Source organism: Alternaria arborescens, assembly GCF_004154835.1.
Source record: "Alternaria arborescens strain FERA 675 chromosome Unknown contig_64, whole genome shotgun sequence".
In the NCBI taxonomy this organism is placed as follows: domain Eukaryota; kingdom Fungi; phylum Ascomycota; class Dothideomycetes; order Pleosporales; family Pleosporaceae; genus Alternaria; species Alternaria arborescens.
The window spans coordinates 56984-77440 of NW_021167919.1; the positions used below are offsets into that span (position 1 = coordinate 56984).

At 49.9% G+C, this 20457-nt stretch overlaps 9 protein-coding genes across 9 annotated transcripts; 4 read left to right on the forward strand and 5 right to left on the reverse strand.

Annotated features, from left to right (window-relative positions):
- Positions 1-177: 177 nt before the first annotated feature.
- Positions 178-1891, reverse strand: AA0111_g12033 (hypothetical protein; the record flags this gene model as incomplete). The annotated part of the gene is made up of 4 exons (XM_028645967.1): positions 178-1078; positions 1146-1454; positions 1525-1614; positions 1671-1891. The coding sequence occupies 4 exons, from the start codon at positions 1889-1891 to the stop codon at positions 178-180; spliced, it is 1521 nt and encodes a 506-aa protein (XP_028500360.1).
- Positions 1892-2670: 779 nt separating this feature from the next.
- AA0111_g12034 (hypothetical protein) lies at positions 2671-4328 on the reverse strand (the record flags this gene model as incomplete). Its single annotated transcript, XM_028645968.1, has 3 exons — positions 2671-3680; positions 3738-4067; positions 4121-4328. 3 exons carry the CDS (start codon positions 4326-4328, stop codon positions 2671-2673), a joined length of 1548 nt encoding a protein of 515 aa, XP_028500363.1.
- Positions 4329-5455: 1127 nt separating this feature from the next.
- AA0111_g12035 (hypothetical protein) lies at positions 5456-6031 on the forward strand (the record flags this gene model as incomplete). The annotated part of the gene is made up of 1 exon (XM_028645969.1): positions 5456-6031. One exon carries the CDS (start codon positions 5456-5458, stop codon positions 6029-6031), a length of 576 nt encoding a protein of 191 aa, XP_028500362.1.
- A 106-nt stretch (positions 6032-6137) lies between these two features.
- On the reverse strand, positions 6138-7850 carry AA0111_g12036 (hypothetical protein; the record flags this gene model as incomplete). Its single annotated transcript, XM_028645970.1, has 4 exons — positions 6138-6406; positions 6462-7140; positions 7189-7698; positions 7752-7850. 4 exons carry the CDS (start codon positions 7848-7850, stop codon positions 6138-6140), a joined length of 1557 nt encoding a protein of 518 aa, XP_028500365.1.
- Positions 7851-8342: 492 nt separating this feature from the next.
- AA0111_g12037 (hypothetical protein) lies at positions 8343-10549 on the reverse strand (the record flags this gene model as incomplete). The annotated part of the gene is made up of 3 exons (XM_028645971.1): positions 8343-9870; positions 9920-10211; positions 10261-10549. The coding sequence occupies 3 exons, from the start codon at positions 10547-10549 to the stop codon at positions 8343-8345; spliced, it is 2109 nt and encodes a 702-aa protein (XP_028500364.1).
- A 1554-nt stretch (positions 10550-12103) lies between these two features.
- Positions 12104-13594, forward strand: AA0111_g12038 (hypothetical protein; the record flags this gene model as incomplete). The annotated part of the gene is made up of 4 exons (XM_028645972.1): positions 12104-12146; positions 12200-12595; positions 12651-12942; positions 12994-13594. The coding sequence occupies 4 exons, from the start codon at positions 12104-12106 to the stop codon at positions 13592-13594; spliced, it is 1332 nt and encodes a 443-aa protein (XP_028500367.1).
- A 668-nt stretch (positions 13595-14262) lies between these two features.
- Positions 14263-15126, forward strand: AA0111_g12039 (Superoxide dismutase [Mn]; the record flags this gene model as incomplete). The annotated part of the gene is made up of 3 exons (XM_028645973.1): positions 14263-14406; positions 14466-14924; positions 14980-15126. 3 exons carry the CDS (start codon positions 14263-14265, stop codon positions 15124-15126), a joined length of 750 nt encoding a protein of 249 aa, XP_028500366.1.
- Positions 15127-15584: 458 nt separating this feature from the next.
- On the forward strand, positions 15585-16016 carry AA0111_g12040 (hypothetical protein; the record flags this gene model as incomplete). The annotated part of the gene is made up of 2 exons (XM_028645975.1): positions 15585-15733; positions 15800-16016. 2 exons carry the CDS (start codon positions 15585-15587, stop codon positions 16014-16016), a joined length of 366 nt encoding a protein of 121 aa, XP_028500377.1.
- A 791-nt stretch (positions 16017-16807) lies between these two features.
- On the reverse strand, positions 16808-20304 carry AA0111_g12041 (hypothetical protein; the record flags this gene model as incomplete). The annotated part of the gene is made up of 6 exons (XM_028645976.1): positions 16808-17152; positions 17204-17559; positions 17618-17844; positions 17898-18037; positions 18095-20172; positions 20223-20304. The coding sequence occupies 6 exons, from the start codon at positions 20302-20304 to the stop codon at positions 16808-16810; spliced, it is 3228 nt and encodes a 1075-aa protein (XP_028500357.1).
- Between the last annotated feature and the right edge of the window lie 153 nt (positions 20305-20457).

Genomic DNA, 20457 nt, shown 5'->3' on the forward strand with positions numbered 1-20457 from the left:
GACGAGAAGACTTCGTGTGTTATTACACCACCGATGTCTGAATGAAAGCTGTGTCCCACGGCTTCGAAAAACCATTTGATTCACGCGTCGGAGAGATTCAGACTCGCTTCTCGCGACTGTTCAAGCTTCAATTCTCGCTTTCTTCACGGCGCAGGTGTGCACGCCCCTAACACTAATCTATCGCCCAACATACCTCAGCTCCAGCCACCTAGCCGGCGGGTAGCACACAATGGTCAGTCCCATAGCTACGGGAAGCCCCAAATCTGCTCCGTTTCCAACTAGCGCCGCAATAGGGCCTGTGAAGTATGTCTGATACATACACAACACAGCGCCTACCCATCCCACTATCATGGCAAACAAGGCCGCAAACCCGTGTGGCAACAGATCTTTGCGGTTCCAGATTTCCCAGTCAAAAACGCCTTTGCGAAAGATGTATTCATCTTGGACCGTCATGGTGATCCAGATAATGGTCCAGTACCCAATCAAACTCAGCCAGTTGATGAAGATATCGAAGAGTGAGTCGCGGCCTGCAATGGCGATGATGGTAAAGATTATGCAGGAGAAAGTACTCCAGATAGGTCTGGGAATCTTCGCAAATGGCGCACCAAGTTGCTGCCAGTTGAGTGCTGCAGCGTACGTACCCGGGATATTGTTCGCAGCAATGCACACAGCTAGAATCACGCAGCAGAAACTACCGAAACCATTTAGCGGGCGGTATGCCTCCACGACAAGCGCGCCGATACCATCCGAGTCGAAAGCTTCCTGCCACGTAGGATTCTTCAACAATCCAGAGCCGAGACCTATACCCAGGAACTCGATAAGCAGCTTCCCGCACGTGATACCGCAGGTTGTGGCAGCGAATGTGAACCACCGGTTTGTTGTCTTGGGATAGTACACGACGTAGTCAGCGGATGCGGATGACCAACTCAAGGGACCAGACGCGACGAGGAAGAAGTACGAGAGCCGGTTTCCGTGGAGGACGGCGCCGGATCCGGATGAGGCGAGGGTGGTGTCGAAATGTGGACCCGCGACGCCGATGAGGATGAAGAGGACGAGAACGGTGGGCGCCCAAACAAATCTTTACGCGTAATTAGCAAAACGTCTCCGTATTGCTTGCGAGAAGAACGTGAAACGAGTGGACGTACTGCTCAAACTTGTAAAACCACTTTATGCCAAAAGTAACCACGACCCAGGTTATGAGCGCAACGATGACGATACCAACGATGACAGACATGCCTCCGCCGTTCACCGCAGATAAGAGCAGGCCGCCCACCAAGCAATCGATGAGTCCGTAACCAATCTCGATACATAGGTTGAGTATAACGCAGAGTTTTGATGGCCACCAACCCATTGTGTACTTGGCTACGTTCAAGGTGCGCAGACCGGAGCGCGGCCCAAATGTGGATATGTAGCCAGTGCATACGGATCCGAAGATTGTGCCGAAGAGACAGAGTCTTTGGTGGTATTAGCTGTATGTTCGCATTCATGTTACAAGAAGAGACTCGAACGGCTGGCTGGACGTACATGAGCGAATCGGTGAGATCTAGATTGTAACTCACGGGCCCGAGGACACCCAAAGTAAGCTGATTTGCAGTGCAGTTCATGGAGAACCAGCTAAGTACACAGTTAGTCGCTGTGATGGCGTGGAGCGTTCATTGTGACAAGCTTACATGGTAAACATATGGATGTAGTCGCGATACGTTATAACTCGTTCGCGCAATTCTTCTGGTATCCGCTCGATACCGCGGGCTTCGACACCACAGACGGCATCTAGCTTGTTTGCAAATCTTTGAAGAGCATTGACGGGCTCGCTGATGCCGAGTTCAGGCTCGATTGTGTGGATTGTGGACGATGTTTCGCCCTTCTCAAGGGACTTTCTTTCGTCGGTCATTGTCTTTTATGTTGAAAGGAAGTACGACGCTATGAAAAAGTCTCGACAGCTGTAGCTGTCGGTTCAATCGGTAGCAGGCTACATTCTGTGTCTGCCGTCTTATAATGGTCATACGCTTCCAGCCCTATATCCCTCAATCTGTCATGGCTATCCCGAGAGTGGGGCAGCTAGATTAATCTAGAAACCTCCGGATCGACACCCTATCTGGACCAGACGAATGCTATCTTTACTATCTGTGAATGTGGATCCATAATCTGGCGTCAACAAGGGACATCCCATTCCCAACGTGTAGAGCCACAGACGATTGCAGACCACATAAGAGGAAATAAGAGGCTGGCGCAATACTATGTTGCGGGGAAGTGGCTTTGAGTATGTGCTGGCCAATGGGTATAGATATCGACAAAGACGGGCCTTTCCCCCACTCTTGACCTGGCTGCAAGGCGAGAGTGGGGGTTTGTTGCTAACGAAGCTACTCAAGCAGACGCGAAGGGTAATGTCGTCGCATAAGTCCGACAAATATGTTGACATGGTTGATTTGATCTTGTGGGAAGTGACCGAGCTTTACATTGCATGAAGTTGGGTCATCGTCTTCGCTACCTGCATTCCAAGGTAAGCTTGGAAGGGCTGAATAAGCCAAAACCACCATCTACGCTGATGATGCTTAAAACGTGTCAACATGCAAAAGTCATCTTGAACCAAGTGCAGTGCACGAAGCAATACTGGGAGTAATCTCAAGGGTCGATACATCGTGCTTCACACCAGTACCGCGAGTTCACATCCTAATGTACTTTTACTCTCAATCCCTTGGAGTCCTCAGGCATAACAGGGACAACAGTGTCACTTGTAATCACAAGGTCAGCAGCACTGGTCTCGAACAACTGCAGTTTCCCAACGTCGTCCTTGCCCTCAACCTCCTCGGTACCATACACCCTGAATAGCGCAGCCAGCGTGAGGTACAGTTCTGCATAGGCAAGATTGATGCCGAGACAAGCTCTACCACCCTTGCCGAATGATACTAGATAGCGATCGAGGCGGGGGTTATCAAGCCAGCGTTCGGGCTGGAAGTCGTGCGAATTCGGAAAGACGCGCTCGTCGTGGTGGACCAGGTTACTGGTCATACTAAGAGGTGTGCCAGGCGGGATGTGCCATTCACACTTGTTTCCAGCATCCTGGTAAACGAGAGTCTCGTCAGGACAGATGCGATGCAAGCGATGCGAGATGGCGTGGCTTAGACGCACGCCTTCTTGAACCACACCAGTGAGGAAGGGCAAGGATTCAAGTGTGATAAGGTTGAGTGGCTGTGAAGGATCGGGAATGGCGGCTTCCAGCTCGGCCTTGAGCTTGCGCAAAATTTCTGGAGTGGCGAGCACAAAGTACGTTGAGACGCCCAGCGCCCAGGCAGTGGTAATGGTTCCTGCCGCGACAACGACCTCACCCTCTTGCCAGAGACGATCTGTCGACTTGTCGTAGTCGGAAAGTTTACTATTGAGAATCTCATGAAAGATGGTGCGGCGTGTCTTGTCGTAGGAGTGCGTCTGGTGTGCGTGCTGGATTTCGGCGACCTGACGCTTGACGCTAGTCTGAAGCTGAGAGTACGCGCCCATTGCTGGACTCAGCTTGAGGAGCAGTGAGTCGGGAAGCTTCCTCAGCAAGTCCATCAACCATGTGAAGTGCTTCAAAACATGTCCAGCTTTCCCACCCTGCAGCATTGCATCCCGGAATGATGGATCAAAGTCTGGGGCCTCTAGACGATGTTCGCTTCTCCCAAACGCGTAGTCCTCGACGATGTCTACACCGGAGGATGTAAATCAGTAAACGATCTCTCAAAGTGAAGAATTTGCCCCACCATTGGTTAATGCTGCGTAAGCATCATCCAGCTTAAGGGGTAAACCAGAATCGGCAAATTGGCGTAGACGCTCTAGCAAGATGCTCATATTGCGGTCGACCAGCGGTTGCAGTGCTCGCACACTTTGCTTGGAGAAATATGGGGAAAGAGAAGCCCTGCGTACGCGGTGCTCATCGTGCTTGAGTGTGCCGATCAGGCTCTCATCAACGCCAAAGGACCGGGTTATCCAATCCCACTTGTCACGCTTGCGTCCACTGCCGGCATAAACCGTGTCGTAGAAGTCAGGGTCTGCAATATGTATCTCGTCCGGGTTGATGCGGACAATAGGACCTTCAAACCAATCAGTTCGATACGTCAGGGTTCAAACAAGAGCAAACACGTACCATATTCCTTGTGGAGTCGGCCTATTTTGAACGTATACTCGGGTTCGGCAACGACGTCGTACCAGAACTCGTACCAATAAGTCCATGCCGCGAGTTTCGGCCCGGGAAAGTGTGAGATCGGGCTCAAGAAGAGACGATACACGGTAACATAGCAGAAATAGAGGATGGAAACCACAAACACAGACACCAAAGTTATGGGTATGTCCATATTCGTGAGTGTAGAACTCAAAAGCGTCATATCTGCAAGTTCTTGGGATGTCAGGTGCGGAGAAGCAAGACGGGGATAGAAAAGAAGTCTAAAGTTGGGATACGTTGCTTCGATAAGGTTACAGCTCGGTTGGTCATTGATACAGCATCCCCCGTGGTGTCTGCGTCCGAGAAGGATTCACTGCTGCAGCAATGCAATGCATGCTGCATGTAAGACTACCCAGGTGTATGCAGGGGCTAGGGAACTACTGACACGCTAATGCAGTGAATATTTGCGTGCTTTGGTCCTACACAAGCGGGCTGAGTACAATGTAACAAGCTCGCTGGCCTAACGCTGATGGGAAGGTCTGTAGTCTTCATCCCCAGTACATAAGTGGGGATGTCATGATCACCAGAAGCATTCACTCGAGTCAGATATCAACAGCTCAGCTTTGCCTCCCCTACGAAAACTCGTCCAATACTATATTCCGTCCAATGACTCTAGAACGCGCAGATTTTGTGGGTCTTATCTGGCTCTCAACTCCATTTCTCCTATTATTCGGCTCCCGCATACAGCGGCAGCTCCGATGGCTCCTGTTGCTTCCATTTCTGGTTTTTTGTTTTACCATCGTGTCATTCGTTCCCGCCGGAACTGATGTAGCGAAGGACTATACATTTGGTACAGGTCAGGATGCATGATCAACCCCTGTCAGTCCTAGTCACTAATAGTACCACTATGTAGTTCTCTACGTCAGCTTGACGAATTTCAACTTGCTCGTTCTAGAAGATCCGTACGTGGAGCATATACGCATCCGGAAGAAGAGCAATGGAGAGAAGGCCATTCCAGTATACCACTCGCTTTCATCGCTACAGAAGGTTCGATGGTGTTTTAGTAATGCCTATTCCACTCGAGGAATTGGCTGGAGCTGGGGTACTGCGCATCTCCCACCAGCACCTCCAGCAGGATCATCTCAGTCGTCTTTCTTGATCCTATCACTGCGAAGAATTCTCCAGCAATACGTCATTCATGACATTGCAGGCGCGCTTCTCCTATGGTTGACGGACAGCGGAAGAACAAGTATACTCGACCTGCACTTTGTTCCGCGAATCCTGGCTACTGGCTGCTGGTGGGCGTCAACTATTCCGCCAATGGACATTATATATCATGTCATCTGTCTGTTCGGCGTCACATCTGGCCTTTTCTGGGATGTCATCGAAGAGGTACACCCACTCAAAGGGGCATGGGCCATGTGCTACACCCTGAACAATTTTTGGAACAGGACATGGCACCAGAATTTCCGCAGAGCATTGAAGACCCCGAGCCGCTATGTTGCGAGACACGTCGCATGCGCTCCCCAAGGATCATGGGCGAGTCGTCAGATCCAGTACCACATCGCTTTTGCCATCTCTGGGATCTACCATTGGGCAGCCGCAAAGATTGCCATCCGATCCGAGAATTTCACAAAAACGCTGGCTTTCTTTGCGATCATGCCAATAGTTATGTTACTAGAAGACCTTGCTATCTCCATCGCTCGAGAACAGCTTGGCTGGCGAAATCGACGATGGCGTGTCATCGGATACCTATGGACCTTTATCGTCCTGACTTCGCTTAGTGTGGGGTTCGTGGACGACTGCGTTAGGAATGGTCTTGTTACATCGTTTCCAGCTCTTCCATTCTCTCCTACATACGCCATGTTGAATCTATGGGTCCGCAGCGAGACTTAGTAATTTCTAGACAACATGGAATACCATCTTGAGGGAAGGCATTCGTGTAGAATTTCCCATTCTGCCTGTCTGGGAAGGGAAACTGGCACTACACATCCCTGGTACGTTAGGTGATTTTGTGCCCTCCGGGCATCAAAGTAGTGAAGACGCCATCAGCATCATATGCTTCTCGAACCCGCTTCAGAAACTCAACGTTCTCTTTCCCATAGCTTCGAACAGGATTTTGATCTTTTGCGGCATAGTTCATGTACTTGAAGGGATGATACAAGCCTCTCTCCTTAGCAGCCGAAACAGACTGCTCAAGGACAGCTTTGATACCGGCAATGACAGTTGGGTCATCAGATTCGCGAGACCATTCCCATCCAAAGGAACAAACTATGAAGTAAAGTAGATTAGCGTCATCTGAAGAAGGATGTATGGCAGGACTCACCAACTAAAGGCGCTTGGTCGTCATGAAGGCCCATGACATTCCCTCCACGTGTCGTTTGGGCTTTTAAGATATTCTGCGTTAGTGGCTGGATGCCCAGCATCGGTGCAAACCCCTGGTCATCTTGTAACCCATTGTCTAGCGCCTTCTGTACTTGCTCCACAAATATGTCCACCATGAGTGCTAACAGCCCTACATTGGCGGAAAAGGTTGCTGTTGTGAACCGGCTCCGCATACCGGCGGGTTCCGATTGATTGAGCTCATCTGCAAGGTCCGACACCGAAGTCACTCTCGCCGTGCTCATAATCTTTGCTGTACCATACGCTTCTACATTGTCTTTGAACTGGGTGAAGATTGGAGGTTCAACCCTTCCTAGCGCGTCGTACTGCCCTGCGGCCCAAGCAAAGTTGCCTTGCTTGTAGCCTAGGCCAGCAAATAGTGATACATGTGGGTCGGAGGGGGCGTCGTGTGCGAATTTGACAAAGCCGCGAGTGAGAGCCGAAGTCACTGATGGCAGCAATGGCCAGACATGTAACCCTCCCCACATTGGTCCCTGCTGGAATACGTCAAGATCAAAACGAGTGACAACGCCAAAGCTATTTCCCCCACCGCGCATAGCGAGATAGAGGTCCGCGTTTGACGACTCGGAAGCACTTGCGAGGCTGCCATTAGCAAGAACCACCTAGTGTGCTATCAGTCTGTGCCCGCTATCTAGTTTCCAGTTCCTTACCTCGTAGTTACGAACATTGTCACATGCCCAGCCGTGCATGCCTGAGAAATGGCTCAGCCCACCACCTAGCAGCAATCCACCAACACCAACCCCAGTGAGTCGGCCACCCACGACGGTCTTGTTGACTTTCTCAAGTTCCTTGTACACATCTCCCCATGTCGCGCCAGCGCCGACCTTGACTAATCCTTCGCTCTCATCTAATATGACATCGTTCAAACCCGCCATGTTGACCGTGATGCCCCTATCAATATTGCTCGCACCCTGGATATCTGAGTGACCCCCTCCGCGAACAGCGAAAGGGCAGCCACTTGTGCGTGAGACGGATACGACGGCTGCGATATCTTCGGCAGAACGGATATGGACGAGACACGCTGGCTGAGCGGACTGTTGTTGCTGTGCCCAAAAGAGAGATCTCACGGAGGTCTGATTAGCAACGATGGGAGCATGTCCGACATCAGACACATTAGTGCCGGTCATCTCGACCGAGAGTGTTTCCGAAAGGAGGATGCACTGCATGTGTTAGACCATAGTTACTGTTTGCTTGACATTTTTCTTCAACGTACGGCATCATGACAAGAACCGTAATCTGCTGTTATGCCTTTGCTGTTGCCGATAGAAGCGTAGATGGCATACAGCCAAGGTAGAGTTGTTGATTGCCACATCGCTGTATATTTGATGACGAAACACGAAAGTCTTGAATAGACAACCTTGAGACTTGGAGCTTTTGGTGGGCATAAGACGTTCTCGACTTCGTTGTATGTCAGGCCACCCATCGGCTTGTAGAGACCGACTCATGTGAAGCTAAGTCGGATAAGTCTTAGCTGTACCGTTCGGCTGTAGATACGAAAAAATCAAGATTGTTGGGGAGTTACTCAGTCCTGTATCTAACGTATCTGTGCCGCACCCTTGACTCCACAACACGCACGTACGGCGATCCTTCATGTGGGAGCAAGGGTACCTGGGTACATGAACAAGATACTTAACACTTTCCGCGAAAGCATAAGGCCGGTGGGCTAAGGCAAAACTACAACAAGAAGTAATGAATACGTAGGATTCGTCTCCCGTTTGTGCTAGCAACTAGTGTCCTTGCAGCTAAGCGACCCACAGCGGCACAAGACGGCTGTGGCTAGCGGGAGAGTAAGGCCCCCGAGCGATCATTTGCTAGTGCCTACTTCACCAATCCTCGCGATGCCTTTGACGCTGAGCTTTGCGAGACACAAGCGAAGCATTGGGTTCGCCTCGCCCGTCTGCTGCTCAAGCCGGTCGATTTCTATTTCCAAATCGCGTTCCATATCCGTCAGGCAAGCAATCGTCTTCTCAAATGCTCCGATTTTCTTCAGGCAAGTCGTCAAATGTTGCTTGCTCTCTTTCGATAGAGGATGTGCGTCCACGGTGGCGATCGTAGGGCGTTGCCGGAACACACCTAGGAAGTGCCCACGGTACTCCGGAAAATTTTCCAAGCAGTATACAACTGGATACGAGAATTTTCCTTCGTCTAGATCCTCACAGAGACCTTTTTGTGCCGTGTAATCCTGGAAGTTCATGTAGTCATCCCGAATCTGGAAGAAGCGGCCGAACAGCAGTGTCAATCTGTGAAAGTCTAACTGCGGCGTCACCTCGCTCTCCGCTTGCATGAGTCGTATTAACATGCGAAACATGCCACCGGTCTTATGATCGACCATGTTGACGTACTCAGCCTCACTTGGGCATGCGAGGTTGTGTTTCCAGTACAGGTCCCAGCTTTGACCTAGATACAGGCCCTCAAGTTCTTCAAGGACCGCAACAAGAGCAGCTGGACTCAAGCTCTGTGCGACGTCCTGTACAGCGCGAACGAACATGAAATTAGCGCTGTTGATTGACTGGGCCTGCCCAAACAGGATATGTGTCGATGGATAGCCTCTTCGAAGCGGGGAATTATCCTCGAGATCATCGAGAATGAGAGAAGCGTTATGCAGTGAATTGATCACTGACATGATGGCCTTGATCCGATCAGATGGCACATGAAGCCATATGTTAAGAGCCTCGATGAGTGTGGCCCGGACGCCTTTCGAAGGCATGCTTGAAACATACTTTGATGGCGCCTCCAGTGCCAATTCTGAAGGCTTGTAGAAAGGGAAATTGGAGACCTCAGAGAGGCCAGACTCACTTGCGCTGGATTCCAAGTCAAAGACGGGAGAGTCTTTCCTTTTCTTCAATGGAGCTTCCTGTTTGATGACCACAGCACCATGCGACAGCTTTCTTTTGACACCATTGGCGATAGGTGTATCAGCGTGCTTCCATGCATTCTGTCTCGGGCACGCCGAGCACCAGTAGTGATTCCCCGAAACAGCTAAGCCAGCGCAGTCAATCCAACGTTTCAGTTTCAAGGATATGTCGGGACAGGCCTTGTAGAGTTTATCACGGCGCTCACAAAAGTCACGCTCAGCCGTGATGATTTTGCGCTTGACTTCATCTTTTGCGTCGTCGATCGAAAGTCCCTTCGTCCTGATGAACAAGTCCACAGCGCTTACAATCCTCTTCGACTGACCGGACTGCAGTTCTCTATACTCCCGTTCCCAGCTGAAATAGTCATTTGCTAGAAGAAGTCCTTCAGTGGCTGCGTCGATGATGGGCTGTACAAGTGCTTCCTCGGCTTCTGAGATAGACATCCCAAGGCTGAATTGAAGCATTGGCCAGAATACTCTGGCAAAGATGAGCTAAGGTTTGGGAACTAAGTGATTGCATCACTTACAGCATTCCGCCGTTCTCGCTCCGATACTTCAGGTATTCTTCCATAGTTTGGGCTTCCTTGTCGCTGTTTCTTTCGCTGATCGCGAGCCAGACGTCGCGGAACGCAGCAAGCATCTTCAGACCCAATTCACGGTCAAGACTGACGCATTCAAGAATGCACTGCGAAACAAGTTTCTTGGTCTTCATCGCTCTTGAATCTGGAGTCATGGTGCTGACATCGTCGGGATCCAAGGCGGCATAAAGATCGCCGTGCTCAACTTGCGCATCTTCGATACTGAGACCCTCGCCGCCGTCTATATTCTCGTTAGAAGCGCTATTAGATCAGCAGGATGATTTGGTTACCGTCATGAATCAATCCCAAATCCGACAGGTATGCTAAGACACCCAATCTCTCCGGAATGGCCTCGGGATAAATCAAGGATGACCAATTCCCCACTGGCGAGAAAGAGAAATAGGTGTGTTGTTCTCGCCCATCTCCCATCTCTCTAGCCCAGTCCTTGACAAACTGACGACTTGCTGCATCAGCTAGATCATTTCGAGAATGGACACGAATGGGAAGTGTCGTGAAGCATCCGGTTCGTCGGGATTCATCAAAAGAAACCAGCTTGGACTGATATGAGAGCGACCCCATTTTACGATATGTTTCGTGATGAAAGATTATCGTAACACAAAATAAGGGTTTATTGGAAATCCACACTTTCTCGCTCACGAAGAACTTGATAACAGCATTTGTACATGTTGTCATTGAACATACACGGCACGTGACTTTCGTTTCACTTCTATTCAATTGGTTGCCACAGTCCCAATCTAGCGGCGACAACGAGTCAAGCAAAGAGCTTTGTGAGTCGGAGGATGTCCTTCTTTCGTCTACTTAATTGTGGGAACCCTATGGACGGCCTTGGAATCTAGCCACCGGCTATTCGCGTCATTCCTTCCAGCTTATCAACGTTACCCTTACATCCATACGATAGATACGTCTCCGACAGAATCAGGGTAACACTTGAGTCCAGATGCCGCGCACGCTATCATCCTGAGCGGCACGTATCAGTGAGTACGCCCCAACCGTCTGGACCAGCCGCGTAAGAAGTGCTTCCTTCTGCAGCGCGTGCATTCGCGACTACCAATTCGGATTTCTCGTCTGCTGCAATGCGAGCACGTTTTCAACGGCTGCAGTACTATGACATACCATATTCACTACCGATACGTATATTCCGTGCGTTATGTACAAGATCATGATGATTTTCCACCAATGAAACTTCTTGAGCGCGAAGCGAATCCTTCTACTCCATACTACATACGACGACTTTTCGAGTCACCTGACAAGAAACATCGAATCTGTGGCGTTTTTACCACGATTCCTCGTTGGTAGGTCGTCAGCCACTCTGCGCTGACGGAGGAGGCTGGCTTGCGGGGCGGACCGTTCAGGGTCCAAATTACATGCATTTGACCCACCCGCTAGCGACGCATGGTACATCTTAAGGCACCCTACATGCAATAACAACTTCCTAGATGCGGGAGCATGTTGCGACGCCTGCACGTCGTCGTAACCAGCGTTCAGAGAATCCTACGCTAATGTCAAGCTATTGTTTTGTGGAAGGAGCGAACTATTCTAGCGTCATTAGCCAGATAGCGGCACGCGAGAATCGGCAAGCAGTCTCGACGTGGAAGATGTCCACGGTCCTGCGCCAGTGAATGCGGCTGCAATGCCTAGGACGAGAAAGGAAGGAATCGAACCACTCACGACAAGAACTTTACTGTATTTGCATGCCACAGGGTCGACGAGTCGTATGGTGTGCTTTGCAGTTTTCCATGTTTTCTGTGGGAACAACAAACTATCTATCCTTGGATACCGAAGTCCAAACTCCAAGCACACTCAGCGAAAGCCACTATGGCAGGAATCTCCTATGTACAGCAGCTGGAAAACGTTCCGCAGGCTGTTGTAATAGTAGCAATTGTATGTTCTTACACTCCTATACTTCGACTCATCACTGTGTACTGACAAGCTCGCCTTCGCAGGCCATCTTCGTTCTAACATCGGTCATAATCTATGGGTGCTATTTGCACCCACTTGCTCATATTCCTGGTCCATTCCTAGCAAAGTTCTCTCCAGTGCGTTCTTCCAATCAAAACTGAGTACTGTTTTCCTGATAGTTAGAAGATATGGGGCATGAGGGCTCTCTACCGCATGAAATTCAATTCAGATCTTCAAGCTCTTCATAACAGATATGGTAAGAACTGCCAAGACTAGTATTGTAGAAGCAACCCTGCTAATAACAGACAGGGCCTGTCGTCCGAATCGCACCGAACGAAGTGTCATTCGCGACATTCGAGGCAGAGACTACGATATATGCAAAGCAAGAAGATGGTCGTTTCTCCAAAGCTGGAACGTTCTTGACTCTTTTCTCGGACCTTGTCTTGAATGCTCCAACTCTCATCACTATCCCGGATCCAGCGCTCCACAAGAGACTACATAAAGTGATTCAACAAGCTTTCACACCTCAAGCACTCGCGAGCCAAGAGCCGATCCAGAAACTGCATATCGAAAGAGCAATGCCCGATTTCGACGAGATTGCTGTGAACGATACCGAGATAGATCTTGCCGACAAGTTAGAGACAATGTTTTGGGAAATCATAGGTGATCTTGCTTTTGGGGAGCCATTGATGGCTGGAAAACGACGTAAGTTCCAGTGCGGCACCATAGACACTTGACATCGAGCTGACCTTATGTGAAGCAACATACGAGTCCTTGAAAAGATTGGGCAAAGGATCAATGCCTGTAGTGGAGGCCTTGAGCTTCATGCTGGTCATGCCTGGTGTAGCCCCTGCGCTTGAGACAGCCAGAAGCCTTATCTCCGCAATGCCGATTCCTTCTCAGCTGTCGAAGCTTGTCCCATCCAAGAGACTACGCGATTGTATTGATAGGCAGGATGGCAGAGAAGACTTCATCTCGGCTATCATGGGCAGCGAAAAGCAAGGATTGACGCTCGACGCGGATGCTTTCTTCAGTAACGCGATGGGCCTAACGTGAGTGGCATCCTTTCCCTACCCGCAATGACGTCTACTGATAGCTTTAAGCCTCGCTGGGTATCAGACTACAGCTACGACGCTAGCATCTACATTCTACCATGTCCTGCGATACACAAACACTTACATCACACTATGTGCTGAGATACGTTCTACATTCACCAGCGAAGCCGACATCACGGGCGAACGACTTGCACGATTACCGTTCCTGAACGCTTGCATCAGGGAGACTTTGCGCTTGCTTCCACCAGCGAACGGCAAAACAGCGCAACGCACTGCTCCTTCTTGCACTATAGCGGGAACATATATACCCGCAGGCACCATTGTCTCGGCTGACCTATACACGATTCAGAGATCGCCACAGTACTTTAATGACCCTGCTAGTTTTCGACCGGAGAGATGGTTGGAAGGTGCGGAGGAGAACGGGTTCGATGGTGACAATAGGTCTGCCAGTCGTCCCTTCCTGATTGGTAGTAGGGCGTGCATTGGAAGGCATATGGCGCAGCAAAGCATAAGGCTGATCATGGCGAAATTATTATGGAGGTACGACTTCGAGCTGTTGGATCGGGATGGGTTCATCTGGGAACGAGACGCTGGAAGCAGCCTGATCTACACGGACTACACACTTTTAGTCAAGGTCTTGAGGAGATAAACTGCCTGTGAGAGCTGACTAGATGTGGGTTCGAAACTATTCACGTAGAGATCAGAGTCATCGATGCAGCAGTTGAGGTTAATGTTACACACGAGGTGTGTTTAGGCACGAGATGTGTGATGATTGCGACATTTGGGACTAGTCCAGGACGGGTTAAGTCGTGTTTCATCCTATGTCGGCAAGTTCGAGACCCCGAAGTCCGACAACAGCAACACGTTTAGGTTCTCATCCCATCTCAACATCGCATTTGTGAAGCACTGCATTTCCATTACGCTGCACAACAATAGTCATCGAGTCCAAAGCACGTCAAGGGTACGGTCACTACCATCTTCTGTCACTCCATATCTTTAGTCATTCCATCGCAGCTGCACACTCCAAAGCAGACTGTAGCTAGCCATTACTTCTCTTCTCCTGCATTACAGCAGCAAGTACCATAGCATCTATCCATTCGAGAAACACTACTTCCTTATCTACTTGCTTTCTTGTTTCGTTTTGTGGAGAGGGTGTCTCGGAACATTGAGCGGCATCGCGCGCAATTGAGGCAGTTTCCAGAGCCCTAAACCCGATCGGGCGGCATACATTCAGAGCACCCTGTTGGTGACGACCAAGCATTCTGACGAACGTACTCGAAGTTCCATACCTATCGATTGTGTTGAGGGGCAGGCATCATGCGGGGCATATCGATGTTGTCGTTCGTTCTCTTTCCTTCCATCTCTACACCTACCGTCTTTGCTTCAGAACAACAACCCTTCGAATACGGCGCTATGTCTGCACCACAGTACACTCTTCCTCCGCTGCCATACGCGTACGATGTAAGTATAACATCCGATGATCAATTCGCTTCAGCATACGTCATACTCACGAATCACAGGCGTTGGAGCCGCACATCTCTGCCCAGATCATGGAGCTGCACCACAGCAAACACCACCAGACGTACATCACCAACTTGAACGGACTTCTCAAGACCCAGGCCGAGGCTGTTTCAACCTCCGACATTACCTCTCAGGTCTCCATACAGCAAGGCATCAAATTCAACGCTGGTGGTCACATCAACCACTCGCTCTTCTGGCAAAACCTTGCACCTGCTAGCTCGAATGAGGCCAAGATCTCTGCTGCTCCGGAGCTCGTCAAACAGATTCAGGCGACATGGGGTGATGAGGACAAGTTCAAGGAAGCCTTCAGCGCCGCTTTGCTGGGGATTCAAGGAAGTGGGTGGGGCTGGTTAATCAAAACTGACATGGGCAAGGAGCAAAGGCTGTCTATCGTGACGACCAAGGACCAAGATCCTGTTGTTGGTAAGGGCGAAGTTCCCATCTTTGGTGTCGACATGGTAAGTCGCTCTTAGTCTCGTAGCAATGGTCGTGTGTGACTAATTCGAGTTTTAGTGGGAGCATGCGTACTATCTCCAATACCAGAACGGCAAGGCTGCCTACGTCAAGAACATCTGGAACGTCATCAACTGGAAGACCGCGGAGGAGCGTTACCTAGGATCGCGCGCAGACGCGTTCAGCGTGCTCAAGGCTTCCATCTAAGCTATGGAGTGGAATCTGAAAACAACAAAGAATGGCACGGATGATATAGACTCCATGTATACTGTTGTCGCTTGATGTACATACAAACACCTTGAGAGCACCATGGTGGATTTTAGCGCATGTGCATTGACCAATCGGGTGCTCTCCTGAAACTTGCTCAAAGACACGCATTCACTCTCAAACCTCAAATCCCCGACAACCAAGTTACGAAACGGTGTGAACACTCTAAAAACTACATAGTCTTTCTTTCTCCGGCACTTATCGTCGATCATATCCAATTTTACACCCAACTCGCTCTTACGCTTTCCTGTCTTGTGTAACATTGCCCTCCCATCGATCTCAAAGTGCTGTCCGCATAGCACCTAGTCCATCAACGAGACACTCTTATACATCAAATCACTTCTACCATGTGCAACGGTAGCTCAAATCGTGTCAGCCAAGGCGGTTCAATAGCAGTCATGCGCCCAACCTCCCACTTAGCCCGAACGCATTCAGAACAAGAAATATTTCTACTTTTTACCAACCCGCTCTCCAAATCTGGTACTAGTGTCGAGTGCCAGGGCCTTGACAATGCCTCACAACAAAATAGCCATTGGCTCGTTATACAGTACGTGTCATGCTGGTCTACCATTGCGTTTTAGAGCAGGTGGAGATGGCTAACGACGTGAAATAGTCGTGACGGCGATCTCTCCGCGCCACCACCAGAAAGTATAGCAGACTCTTTATACTCCTTCGAAATCGGGAGTTCGCTAGGAGGCATGATGCATCTACCAGAGAAACTGCATTTGGGTGTTGGTGACAAGGGCATCATTGGAAGAAGAGTCTCGGTCATGACAGGGTCAACGCAGCGGCCTTTGACGTTAGCGGAAGGCGTCGTGGGATGGAATTAGCAAGCGATTTCCTGATGATATATTTTGTATCAGTATTTTATTAATAACGACGGTGTTCAAAGAAACCCCATAAGACGGATCTTTCCATGTATGTTACGAGAACTTTTGCTAAAGGTAAAGACAGTGGAGATACGACGAAGAAAAATAAAGAAGACCAAGGTTCTCTTAACAACATTACTGTGGGCGAGAAGAGAGGTGCCTGAAACAATCTAAAGCAGGTAACTAGATCACGACTTTCGCCTGCATGCGACTCTCCTCGGACGCAATTTAAGCTGCCCCACACCGATATCGCCTAGAAACTACAGTCCCAGTCATGCGATCGCGAGTCATTCTAGCTATTGCAGGGAATCTCACATCCCGTGCAATCTGGGTTTTGCTGAGCTTTGTCGCACGTGCAGGACTTCGCGCAGAAGTGATCAACACGTCTGCATTCGACCAAACACGACTGTACGGCGTCATGGCATCTTTCGCAAGCTGCTTCAGATCCATCGGATGTAGTTGCTGGTGGTGCCGATTGTTCCGTTGTGTCGGTAGGCGTTGGGGTAGGTGTAGGTGTGGGGGACGTCATCGGCTGAGGGGACTCTGATGACGCTTCCGAGCTTTGAGATGACCAAGTAGCTGGCGAAATATCCATTCCACCCAACGAGACGAGAGACTTGGTAGAGCTGTTCATCTGACTGCTATGTGGCGTGGAGGAAGAATTGGTAGTCGCTGAAGAGATGCTGACACGTGCAGAAAGGGAGGAGGTCATGGAAGACATGGTAGCACTTGTAGAAAAGGCAGAGGTCGTCCTAGAAGAGCTGTAGAGCATTAGTCAAAACACCAAGAGGGACGGGAGTCTGTCTGTTTCCTGGAACTGACCTCATAGATGTGGGCAGAATGGATGAGAGGGAACAAAGCTCTTCGTCCTGTCGCTTTCCGAACTTGTCACGACGTTGCACACAAGAGTGCGAACCGTGGAAGGGGTCTCCCCTGGCGAGATTGTACACAACTTTCCCTGCTGTCCGATCATTGCTGGCAATTGCGTTGCTCCTCAGCCATGCATGGTCCTTCAATATCGTCTTCATGGGGGTTTGTTGCACATACGGAATCTCTTGCCAGTTCGGTAGGCCATACAAATATGCAATGAGACCTGACTGTTGTACAACTTAGCATCGACGTACATCCAATCGTGCATAGCTTCTTACCGTGATCGCAGCAGCGTGGCTTGTTCCTTCCCTTTCACCTTCAGGTGGGGTTATGCCGCCAGATTTTGGGACGGTGACGGGTTTGGCGGGCGCATGCACGGTTATCTGGTTGTTCGGGTCTTCAACCGTTTTTTCGTACAAGGCGCCACTGTCAGTCACACCTCCGACTATGATCATGGTATCATCGGCTGTCCAGAGTCTTTGTGGAAAGCTATCATGGACGAAGTTAACCGCTGGCATGTTCCCCGCAGCAACCACCACAGGTATACTCCGCGCCTTACAAAAATCCAGAAAATTCTCGAAGATTTTCGTGATTCGTTCAATCTCATCATCTGATTTACCAGGTTTTTGTATGCCTGTTAGGATGGTGAGTTACGTATTGGTGCAATCTGAAGCTCATAACTAAACGCTTACCCCATGACATGTTGATAACAGACCTTGCTCCTGGATCTTGGCTCGTTCTGTCCACTATATCTTTCATCACCGCATCGATGAACCATGCCAAAGCCAGCGTCGTGATGGGTAAGGTGTATGAGACATTGGGGTCGAATTTGCTTTTCATCGTGTTCTTGGTCTTCACTAAGCATAGATCTGCTTTGGGCGAGATTCCTCGTTCGACTCCAGCAGCGATTGTAGCCATCCTTTTCTCTTTGTCAGCCTTGTCTCGTTCACGTTCATGTACTATGACATTTACATCGTTCCATGGTCGCCGCCTTGAATTCGTTCAGGCATGGTTCTGTCAGGGTATGCTGGATCATAAGGTATGACCGGGAAAGACGTCAATTCGTTAGGGGTTACGATTGTATTGACGGAACGTGTGCCAGCTTGTAAATCCTATTCAAGTCAGCTCCCGTGCTTCAAGGTGGATGATCGATACGAAAACAAACATACAACATTATCTGTGTCAAAGCCATCGTCCAGAACATAGATGGTGACTCCTTTCCCCAGAGAATCATCCGCCAGATAAGGCGGATCGAACTGAGGTCCGGAGTCTGCTACATCGATATCGCGCGGCGGGGCTGAAAGCATTTTCTTCCACCAAGGTGCATCAGGATTCGATGGTAGCAACGCTCGTGGTATCAAGTGGGGAACTGGATCTAAAGAGGCTGCAGACCAACCCATAAAACTCTTTGGTGCCGGAGGTTTACCTAGATCAGTGTGTAAAGAGCGACTTTGGCCAATCGCTCGAAACTCATCAATGCTGTGGTCTATAGTTTCATCGAATTCGTACGGAAGAACGCTGCCGATGAAGTCGTATCGCTCTTTTATCTCTGACACCTGCGAGGCATTCAACTTGGCGATGTATATCTGTTGCTGGGTGCTGTCCAACTTGGCAAGGTATCCATTTCCCCCATCGAGTTCAGTAATGAACTGCTTGAATGTTTCCCACGATGTCCCGTACTCGCTCATGATCCCGTACCTCTTCGTAGCGTCTGGGGTCGGTGTGGGTGTTTCACTACTGGAAGAAGACGTCTGGCTTGAAGTGACAGTAGAACTTGCGCTCATCGCCGTGGATGATATGACAGTGGATGACTTCATCGACGTAGTCTGCGCAGTCGAAGTGCCCTGAGTACTTTGTAGCGAGGCTGTGTTCGTGGCTTTCTCTGTTGTATCTGGGTCCACCGTCTGGCTTGGTACCTCAGCTTCCTCCCAAGGAAAGTCCCGAAAAGCCTCTATAGCCGCCTTGCACTGAGCCAAAGGGCCATCGTCTTTAGCGAAGTCCGCTGCCGTTGACTTGAGCTTCGACTGAACGTCGGCTGGTAGGTTAGGGAAATCCTGAGCTAGATTCGACGTTGACTTCATCCAGTTCAGGGACTGTCGGGCGAGTGATTGAGCACCAGTGAATGTATCCAGAGCACCTTTGGTAAGTTCGTTACCAGGAAAAGACTTCTGGATACCGTTAAGTGATGATACAAACTTTCCCATGTTGCCAACGGCACCGGAGAGCGGTTCAGAAAGGCCAGCTGCTGCACCGACTGTCCCTCCAGCAAAGCCAATGGCACCTGCAGTAACAGAACCGACTCCATCAATGGCACCTCCGATGGCAGATGTGGCCCCCTTTGCGATACCTCCAAGCGCCCCGAAAAGACCTCCACCTCCACCACCGCCATTGTCATCGTCGTCATCGCCTTCTTCCGGTTCTGTAGCCTCCCCAGGCTTCGCGGTAATACCATCCGAAAGAGCTGTTTCGCTGGTCAGATCCGATGGGACGGTTACAGTCTGACTTCCAATGATGATCTTGTTTGCGAGAAGCTGAGCGATGGAACCGTCTTGTAGCATCACATCGATTGCATCTTGGTCGGAAGAAGGCAGCTGGTAACCTACGCCACCAATCACAGCTTCGAGACTGGGTGCAGTCGGAATTGCTGCAGGAGCTGTGGAAGCTTGTGAGGGCTGGCTCGAAGACATGATCTCCCCGCTGCTAGTATCTTGTGACAGTGTGGCTGTGACAATCAGAGTACTTGGCGCACCGTTCGACGCAGTGACAGTAGTTGTCACAAGACTTTGGCTTACCGAAACGGGGGTATCGGGTGTACTATGAATGGAGCTAGATGATGTTGGAGAAATGGTTGAGATTGACGAGGGCAAATTTTGAGAACTATTCGAAGTTCCTGAGAATGAAACTGATAGCGTCGAGGCTGATCCCGAGGCTATTCCGCTTGAAGAAGTTACGATAGAGAGCTTGCTTGTTGAAGTCAGGTAGATGCTGCTGGCAAAGGCTTGGCTCGATCTGTTGGATAGCGACGCACTAAAGGTGGAAGGCAATCCAGAAGAGGGTGGTGTCAATGAAGTGACGATAGAAGTTGCCAATACTGACGCCGTACCACGGGATGAGTTTACCTTGGAAGTCGATGTAGTCGGATAGACGATTGCCGGCGCGGAAGATAGTATCCCAGAAGGACTGACACTTGTACTCAAGAGATACAAATCGGCTGGTGGAACGTCCCTAGGTACTAATGGGTCGTCATCTGGGTAAGAATTAGTCATTGGTTCAACTTTAAAGCCGTCATCGACTGACCGGTATCGGAAAGATGGTAAGGCAAGGAAGCGTGAACACTGCCAAGGATTAGTACGTAAAGGAGCAGATGAAAGAGCTCCATCTCGTGGAAGGTCTGCGAGTATTTGTAATGTTGCCGTGGATGCAAGTGTGAGACGCTGATGTGGACCAAGATGACAATTGATGAACTGCTCACATAGTACTTATAACTTCTAAGTGAATGCATGCTTACCAGGCACTTCTACCTGACCAGTAT